The sequence below is a fragment of the Phragmites australis genome, chromosome 7 (genome assembly GCF_958298935.1).
Source record: "Phragmites australis chromosome 7, lpPhrAust1.1, whole genome shotgun sequence".
Classification (NCBI taxonomy): Eukaryota; Viridiplantae; Streptophyta; class Magnoliopsida; order Poales; family Poaceae; genus Phragmites; species Phragmites australis.
Genome location: NC_084927.1, coordinates 15,027,670 through 15,037,494, shown reverse-complemented (window position 1 = coordinate 15,037,494; position 9,825 = coordinate 15,027,670). Strand labels below are relative to the sequence as shown.

The window sequence follows — 9,825 nt, the reverse complement described above, 5'->3', positions numbered from 1 at the left end:
TGTTTGCATGTTTAGTGAGTTATTGTCGGGTATAAATGGGTAGATCCTATGTTGAATTGCATATCCTCTACCTTGATATGTTGTTTATCCATACCCTTGTTGCCTTGAATATGTTGTTGTCTAGATTACAAATTAATCGAAATGCTTAGCAATGCATAGGTCTTTCGGTAGAAGTCGAGCGGTGAATGGTTTCATCGTTCGCGAGCATAGGCATTATTTACTGTTGTTATGATCACAATGTTGGAGATTGGTTGGTGATGGTTGTATGAGTGGTGAGTATGAGACGAGATGTGGGCGGTGCTAGGATGGTGTTTTGTCCTGCCCGGATGTGGAGTTCCCCTGGGTAGGCCGGTAGAGGAAGACCGGACACCGTAGACCGCTTGCATCGTTTAAGGCCGATCGTCGGGGTAGTTGGCTTTAGCACTTACCTTACTCACCACATGCCGATCTAATGGTAAGGCGAGCCGAATACCTTCGCAGCTGTGGCTTTGTGGGCGTGGACATCGACGGTGTGAGCGGGCGGGCTTGTAAGCGGTACTAGTTTGCTCCGGGAGTAGTTCTAGTATCGCCGCGCCGAGCGATGCATGCCCCACACGGTTGGGGCTGGTTGGGAAAGGTTGACACGGGTACCCCCTTGTGTGCACTTTAGCGGGTGGCACAAGCCGTATGGTCCCCGAGTCGTGTGGGTCCAGGAGTATCCCCCTGCAGGGTGTATAAACAGTTCGAACTGCCGCGCTCTCGGTCATGAGCATGCTATTGTTTCATTTGCACCCGGTCGTAGAGTTTCGATTGTGGTTGTGGTTGGTTATGTGGGAGATGGGCGAGTTGGTTCTTGGTTACATATATACTCATGTTGGTTCTAGTTTTATGTTTATGTTGGTTACAGTTACCTTTATGTTCAGTTGGTATATGTAGGGTAGAATCATGTTGTTGGTTAAGTTAGTTGCTCACACATAGATGTTTAGATTGCTTACCGCTAATGTTTAACATAACCATATGGCTTTATCCTTGCTAATGGCTCAATGCATAATCCTTGGAGTCGAGCTATGTTTATGTGCTCTATATGGTTTAAGTCTTGCGAGTACCCTTCGTACTCATGCCTGCGTTTCAGGTGCTGCTGTTGAGGAAGAGGCGGTGTTTGGCTACTTTGTGCCTGCCGATCAGGGTGGCGGGCAGGAGTAGCACATTCTACTCCGAACTCGGTGTTCGGGTATGGAGCCTAAGGGCATGTGGCTCCATATCCTTTTGTTGTATAGCTTTTAGTCTTCCGCTGCTTAGTTCTTTTGCTGGTTAGGAGTTGAGCAGATTTTAGTCTCCTCCTAATTCTCTTTTGCTGTAAATTATGATAACTTATTGCATGCTTAAGAACTTGTAATATAATGTTAATTACTCGCTCTTTCTTAAGCTTTGTTGTGATGTACATGTTGGAAAGGCATGTGTTCCGATCTTGGGCACAAAACACGTGCCGGGACTACCGGGATGATATTTGGTTAATCATCGAGGTTGTGATTATGAATAATGATCCTCCTGGTGATTAATTAGAATATTATTTGGACGGTTCCTCACAGCGTCATAATTATGCTTAATTATGTGATTATGGAATTTGGGACGTGACAATGGGCCTTCGGTTATTGAATCCGGGCGTCACCTACTCACCCAAACGGGCTCACTGCCACAGCCCACAGGCGCTCAAGCAATCACCCAGTCACCCAGACTGGCCAGACGGCCTCACGCGGTCACGGGCTCACGGCCTCACGCGGGCACTATCACCCTCACAGACTTGGAGTCACGGGTCAGTGGGTCACGACCTCACACGTTGTCACGCAGTCACGCGGACACGCCCGGCTTGTGGAGGATTCCAGTCTGCGTCGCACCGCCGCCAGCTGCCAACTCCCGCCGCTTGCAACACTTCTTGCCTCCGCCCGACGCAACTTCCAGCCGCCGTCTCGTCCGCCTGGCGCAGCTTCCAGCCAGCGTCTCCTCTGCCTGGCGCAGCCTCTCCGCCCGTTGCCCGGCTCTGGATCTAGTGTCTCCTCCGCCTGTCGCCCGACGTCTTGTCCGCCCGTCGCCTGACGTCTCCTCCACGCCGACGTCTTCTACTCTTCTCTGCCCGACACTCTGACCGGCGGAGCAGACTGGCGCTCCGACTGGCACGCAGACGAGCTCTGCGACCGGGCGCTCCGATCGGTGCGCAGACGGGCTCTACGCTAGGCGCCTGCACCTCCAAGGCTCTGATGAGCACGAGCTTCTCCACCTTAGGCTGCCGCTACTCCCCCTCAGGCCGCCACGACTCCGCAGAACGCAGCGCAACACGACTCCCCCTCAGGCCAGCGTCTCCGCAGACCGCAGCCCAGCACACCTTCTCCTCCACATTTGCGATGAAACCACCTACCAGAGAAGTGACTTCCCGATAGCGCACGGTCATGGATCCGCCCCCATCTCGTGATGCTACTGCCACTTCCTCTCAGATCTCGCTTGTAGGTAATAATCAATTACAAGCTCAATTACAGTTTCATTTTCTAGTTCTAGTGTGATGAGAAGAAGCTAAATTGCAAAAGTATGAACAATTGTGAAATAATTTTGTTGAAATACAAAAGTATGAACAATATTACCTATCTCCCATAGCACCTAATGTGATATATGTGTGATGACATTCTCCGCGTAAAATTTTGTTTTATCAACTCAAATGTTTGGTTGTGGTAGGAAAATAACATAGTGCATTCTATAGTTCATTTGCTTTGCTGATTTTCATTTGTCTATCAATGGATGATAGGAACTCAGAACAAAGTGGTGTCAGCTATAAGTGCAAGTGCGAGTACAAGTGCAGTGGGTGCAAGTGCTGCTGATATCATTGATGTGGACTATGAGGATGATGGACAACCTCCTTTGAAACAGCAAATGAAGAGCACATCATATGTATGACAGTATTTCACCAAGTACACAGTGACAGTAGAGGAGAATGGCAAGCAGGTTGATCAGTTGTGGGCACAATGTAAGTTGAAAGGGTGTAATAACAAAACCAGCAAAGGTAGAGCTGAGAGTAATCGAGGAACCACAGGGTTTTGGAGTCATCTAAAGTATTATCACAGTATTGTTAAAGGCCAGCAACAACTCAAATCAGAAACTGATCATGAGAAATGTATGACAGTTATTGAACCATACAAGTATGATAAAAAAGTTAGTTTGAGGAAGTTATACATCGCAATAATCATGCATGAGTATCCTTTTAACATAGTTGAACATGAATATTTTGTTGAGTTTATAAAATCCTTGCGTCCTAACTTTTCTATCAAGTCTCGCATCACTGTTAGAAAGGATATAATGGACCTCTATTTGCAAGAAAAGGATAAGATGAATGCTTATTTTAAAACCCTTTAATGCCACTTAAGTGCAACTATGGATATGTGGACATCAAATCAGAACAAGGGGTATATGTATGTGACTGTCCATTGGGTAGATGATGATTGGCTTATTCAGAAGAGGATTATCAATTTTTTCCATGTGCCAGGACGACATATGTGTGTGATTGTCCATTGGGTAGACAATGCTACTGCAAAAGAAGTTGCTGTTAAGGATGTCATCTTAGGACTCAAGAAGCATTGTCCATTAATCTATGATGGTCTATTTTTTCATGTACGAATCGTAAGTAACTAGTAGTGATGAGCTGACATATAAGATATTTTGTAGTAGTGTCCTCATCAATTTCTAACTAAGGATGGTAATCCTATTTACAGGTTCATGTACCTATAGGTACTGCACCTAACGAGTACAAGTATGAGCATACTTTTTCATCCAGAGGCATAGCATGTCAAGTACCCACAAAAGAGCAGGTCAGGCATAGGTTTGTACCTTAACCCATGGGTGCCCACTGACAGACCCAAAATACCTCCCTCCACTTAGATTCGCATGCATCTCCTCCAACTGTGCCCCTTCAATACCCATCTGGTGCCGTTTCCCCACGGTATGTGGACGAGAACGTGATGCCACCATCAAGGCCTTAGCTTCTCCTACAGTCATGCTATCTCTCTCTCTCTCTCTCTCTTCGCCATTTTTCTCACTCTCACTCAGATCCGCACGGGAGAATCACCAAGAGCCCCTCAGCTTGACCAGCTACTCCACGCGTAGCTTCCTTGCTGGCAGCCTCACTCGCGCGGCCGTCATCCTCAACACTAGGCTCCAACAAGATCTCTGGGCTCAAGCCACCTTGATGGTCCTTAGGCCGGGGGATGAGCAGGCTGGCACTGCCAGGACAAGAGCCCATGGTGCTGGACGCAACCCTGCCTGCCGCCGAGGTAGCCCCTATGTCGTCGTCTCCCCACCACTGCTCCGTGAGATCCTCATCAAGAAGATCAGATCAGGGCCGCAATCCCTTCCCACTAGTGCTACCATGCTGTTCCTATGTCCTTGTGGTTGCGAATTCTTTTGGGTTGCTTTGTTTGATCGAACTTTTAGTGGGTTTCTATGACGGAATGTATGGTGGGATTTTAATTGCGAGGCTGAGTGAAATTAAGTAGATTTTTGTGCTGTTGTTTAACTTGTAACACTTGTGCTTTGGCTGCTCCCTTTCCTCCAGCAGAGACATTAACAAAGGCAACAGAGCTGGTGTTCACCTTGTTCATGTGTTTCTTCCCCTACAAATGAGACCCCATGCCGCTCTCTCATGGCGCCTTCACGTCACACAGCTCGCAGGGCAGGAAGCCCTCCATGCGCCGCACAGTGTGTGGCATGCCGTCCACCTCTAGAATCACTGTGTTAGGATCACCGCCGGTGGTGCTACTGCTATTGTTCTCCTACCACGAGCAACATGTGGGTTTCGGGTATTCGGCAAGCACGGGTATGGGTAAAAAATTCGCCCACCAGCCTTCGTGGGCACGGTTCAGGTAAGACACTTTGAGTGATGGGTTGGGCATGGATATGCTTCGCATGTATTCTCCATATTCACATGCGACCGAGCGCACCACGGCCAAGCTCACGGGCATGAGGGCTGCACTAGCTCCTCTCAGCTAGCACATGCCCATCATCTTGCTCGAACGCCTTTTTTTTTCATTTTCCATTGTGATGTCCGCACCATTGGAACACATGGGAAAGCTTGAGGTAGGGGTGGAGCCATAATTTAGACATTAGGGAGGCTTAAAGAAGAGAATAATAACACAAGAGATATAAATAAGTCTTAAATATAGCATTGATATCATATAGCATCATTGTTTGGTAATATTTTTTATCAGTTTAAATTTAGCTCTACGACTACCAAATTCATCAAACAAATTGATATTCTCTTCGGTGGAGACCTTTTGTAGCTAGTCCCTTCTCAATATAGATGATCATGTAATGCCAAAGAAAGTAATCTCCTATTTTATTTCGAGACGTGCCTTAACAAGTTTCATAGATGAAAACGCTCACTAGTGTCTTGACAAGTTTCACAGCAGTGACACCGTATTTAAAACCACATTATCAATTAAGTACAGAACATAATACATTTCTACACTTAAACGCCCCAATTCCCCAAAACAGTCCTGATGCCTATCAGTTCACTATAGCACTGTTACTTAATAATTTGTATCTATTTCTACAGAAGCTATGGGGTAAATACATATATTTTCACCATATACACAAAAAGAACTACAACTTCTCTATTCATGCCCTAATTTAATTCAACAACTAGCATACTTGAACCGAACTTCAAAAAAGATTGACAGAAAATTAGCCTTCATGCTGACAGCAGATTTTAGAGCTTCATATCTCTCAAATTACTGAGGCTAAAAAGATGTATGTATGAGTACTGCTTACAAAGATAATTAAAAAATCTACAACATCTTCACTATGCCCAGAAGTGATTCGAGCTCTAAAGCCCCAAAACAAGTTAAAACTGAGACAACCTAATTTGCCATTAACATATTATTAAATAAAGTTTGAAAATCTATATCTTCGATATACTCCACCAAAAATCACATAAAAATACAATTAGAAATCAGATGAAATCCTCTTCATCTTTTGTTATTATGGAGATCTATATCTTTTTGAAGTTCAGTTTAAGTATGCTAGTTGATTTTCTGCTCATCCCTCGGCTTGAGCCCAGAGATCTTGCCAGTGTTAAGGATGACAGCTGCGCTCATGAGACTGCTGGTGAGGAAGCTTTGCGTGGAGTAGCTGGTTGAGCTGAGGGGCGCTCGGTGATTCTTTTGTGTGGATCTGAGCGGGAGTGAGAAAATGACGAAGAGAGAGAGGCAGCATGACTGTAGGAGAAGATAAGGCCTTGATGGTGACATCAGGTTCTCATTTGCAGACTGCGGGGAAACGGCGTTAGATGGGGGCAGAATGGGTAGAATTGGAGGAGATGTAGGCGAATCTCAGTGGAGGGAGGCATTTCGGGTCCATCTGTGGGCACCCGCGGGCGAAGATACAAACCCACGTTTGACCTGCTCTTTTTCTAGTACTTGACCTTCTATGCCTGTGGTTGAAAAAGCATGCCCCCACACCCGTCGGACGCGATACCCACTGGTACCCGAACCCACATGTAGGATTGACATCCCTAGTTGGAGATTGATGGGACACTACTACAGAATAGGTTTTATATACCGGCTCATCACTGTCGGTTCCTTATGAGCCGATGGTGATGGGTATCACTGCTGGTTCGTGTTAGGAATCGGTAGTGATAATTTATGATAACTTACTTTAAAAAATTTATAACTTTTTCATACGAAGTCGGATGAGGACAAACTTTATATAAATATTGTAGCTCTCGACGAGATCTGAAACTTTGTAGTTGAAAACTTTTTAATTAAGATTATTTAAATGTCCAAATAATTATAACAAAATTTTATAAAGCAAGTATCAAAATGAAAGTATATAATATTGTGATCACTAGCACTTATGTAGTGAGATAAGGATGTATTGCGTGAGCTGAGAGGTCCTGAGTTTGAGTGTCACGAATTACATGCGTATGTATTTCGTGACTTGTGACATGCGATGGCACGAGGGGAGAGGGCTGGGTGCCTGGTTGGTCCAAACTTTTTCGTTTTTTTAAGCCAAAATATACATATCCAAAGAAGCCTTAAGCCAGTAGTGATAATCACCTTCACTATCGGTACTGAAACGATAGTGATAGTCGAGACTATTACTGTTGGTTCTGAAATTAATAATAATAAAGGTTTTGAATCTGACAGTGAATTTTTATTCTATAGCAGTGGGAGGAGGTTGCCAATGGTCAATGGGAACGAAGGGAGTTCTGCTATTGTGGAGCGAGGAAAGAGATGGTAGGAAGGGGAAGGGGAAGGTGTGGTGGGCCCACGTTAGGAAGATATTGTAAAAAAAAGTTGATGGGAGACTGTGTTAGAGATAGATTGTTGTATGTGTTAGACTATGAGTTGTTACATGACGTGGACAAATTTGGAGAAAGGAATTGATTCTACTATCAAACATGCCCTAAGATACACAGATGGAGAAAATGGGACGAAGCACAAAACTGAGAAGATTGTCCGAGTTAATGGCATATATTAAATAATAAGTGTATTCCTGCTCAATCCATCCTTTTCTGGAAGAAAATAAATGTATTAAATACTGCACCTTGGAGACCAATGAGGGAGGTGGAGAATTAATGGTACCAAACCTTCTGATTTCTATATAGCAGCCAATCAAAATTGCCATAATTAACCATAAATAAATACTGAAAGTTGTCACTCTGGATCACAGTCATTGACTCAGATAGTCCTATATTTCATTGATATGAGTGATATCATAATTAAAGGTCAATCTTTTCAGTAGTAAATCATTAATTTATTCGTGAGATTGTGGTTGCTCACAATTTGGTTCAAGTCTCCACTCCTTAAGAACATGTTGGAAGGGGGGGAGGGGGACGTCTTTCCTCCAACCTGTTTTTTTAGAACGTAAGTCAAACTACCTCCTAGGCACCAGAAGCCAGACTACCTCCGCTCATCTTCTCGTTTTTGGTTGCACTCCTACAAAAGCAACTGAGATACTCCTGCGGGCCCGTACAAATGGCACTGGGAAGCAGCACTTGCAGGAAGATACTGGCGGTGTTCCTATGTGTGATGGTGTTCACACAAGGCGGTGGCGGTGGCATGGTGGCTGCGGAGTCGAGGCTGTGGCCTGTCGGTGACCACGCCGGCTGGAGCTTTGGCGTCCTAGGATGGCCCAACTACAAGCCCTTCATGGCAGGCGATGTTCTCCGTAAGTCTTTTCCTTTCCTGAATTTTTTACTTACTGACGGACGATGCTCAATGCTATCGTGACTCAACTAATTAACTCAGCTTTTACGCATGCCTGGTTGCAGTGTTTAGCTACAAGCCGGGCGAGCACAACGTGATGCAGGTGAGCAGCTTGCAGTACGCCTTGTGCGAGGCTCCCGGCAACGCCACGGTGTGGAGCACCGGCAACGACCGCATCACGCTCGCCCGTGGAGTGTGGTTCTTCATCTCCGGATTCACGGGCGACTGCGAGAAGGGCATGAAGATCGCCGTCACCGCGAGATAGATCATATTCAGATTCATTCACCCCTCTCCGAAATGCTTCATGATGTCATTTAGTAGATACAAATGAAGAAATAAATTTGCTCTCTAGACAAATGATTTTTGCAATGGGCCCCTCTTGGTTTTGATTCAAACTCCGCCACAGCTTATATATCATAACTAAATTGTGTTGGCACAAGGTCGGCTTGATCTGCCTGATCGAGCAGTAAGAAAGGAATATTTTCCTGGTGAATTTTTCGTACGCAAAGGATTCTTCTCATTTGCTCCACAACACATAAAGTAGAAACATCCCGTTTGCTGATGATCGACAACCTTGGTGAGAGGGTAACTTGATCCAAATTTACTAAACATGCTCATTTCACTAATTCTGCATTTGTTGCATCTTTTGAGCCCCATAATATTAGACATGCTCTTTCTTATTCAGATTGGGTTAATGCTATGCATGAAGAATTAGAAAATTTTGAGAGAATCAAGTTTGGTCCTTGTAGAGCCACCCCCATATGTTCACATCATAGGAACCAAATGGATTTTCCAAATCAAACAGGGGGAGGATAGGTCTGTAGTTAGAAACAAGGATAGACTTATAGCTCAAGGTTTCACTCAAATAGAGGAGATAGACTTTGGAGAGACCTTTGCTCCAGTAGCTAGACTAGAAGCTATTAGGATTCTTCTAGTATTTGCGGCATCCCAAGGTTTTAAGTTGCACCAAATGGATGTTAAGAGTGCTTTCCTAAATAGTTTTATGGAGAAAGAGGTCTATGTTAAGCAACCCCTAGGTTTCAAGTACCCCAAATACCCACAGAGAGTATACAAGCTTCAGAAAATTTTGTATGGGCTTAAGCAGGCACTTAGAGTTTGGTATAATAGGCTTAAGTCTTTCTTGCTATAGCATGAGTATGTGATGGGGTCAGTGGATAAAACTTTATTTACCTTTAGGTATGACAATGATTTTCTACTTGTTCAGATATACGTGGACGATATTATTTTTGGTAGCTTTTCTTATACACTTGTGGCCAAGTTTATAGATACTATGAGCAGGGAATTTGAAATATCGATGATGGGCAAGCTCAACTTCTTCCTTTGGCTGCAAATCAAGCAATGCAAGTAAACTACATTCGTTCACCAGACGAAGTACACAAATGATCTACTGAAGAAGTTTGACATGAGCGATGCAAAGCCCCTAGCGACACCGATGGCTATCTCGATCATGGTTGATCAGGATAAAGATGGCGAGGAGGCAGACCAGCGGGAGTACAGGAGCATGATTGGCTACCTCCTATACCTGACGACGACAAGACCTGACATCCACTTTATCGTCTGCTTATGTGCCTATTTCCAA

At 44.7% G+C, this 9,825-nt stretch overlaps 1 protein-coding gene across 1 annotated transcript; it reads left to right on the top strand.

The window, feature by feature from the left end:
- Positions 1-7,973: 7,973 nt before the first annotated feature.
- Positions 7,974-8,490, top strand: LOC133925411 (basic blue protein-like). Its single transcript, XM_062371347.1, has 2 exons — positions 7,974-8,187; positions 8,291-8,490. The coding sequence occupies exons 1-2, from the start codon at positions 7,995-7,997 to the stop codon at positions 8,488-8,490; spliced, it is 393 nt and encodes a 130-aa protein (XP_062227331.1). The 5' UTR covers positions 7,974-7,994.
- Positions 8,491-9,825: the final 1,335 nt, after the last annotated feature.

Excerpts from the sequence above, each read along its gene's own strand:
- LOC133925411 (XM_062371347.1), top strand. The coding sequence starts at position 7,995 with ATGGCACTGGGAAGCAGCACTTGCAGGAAGATACTGGCGGTGTTCCTA. Across the intron at positions 8,188-8,290 it reads CATGGCAGGCGATGTTCTCC|TGTTTAGCTACAAGCCGGGC; the intron begins GTAAGTCTTTTC and ends GCCTGGTTGCAG.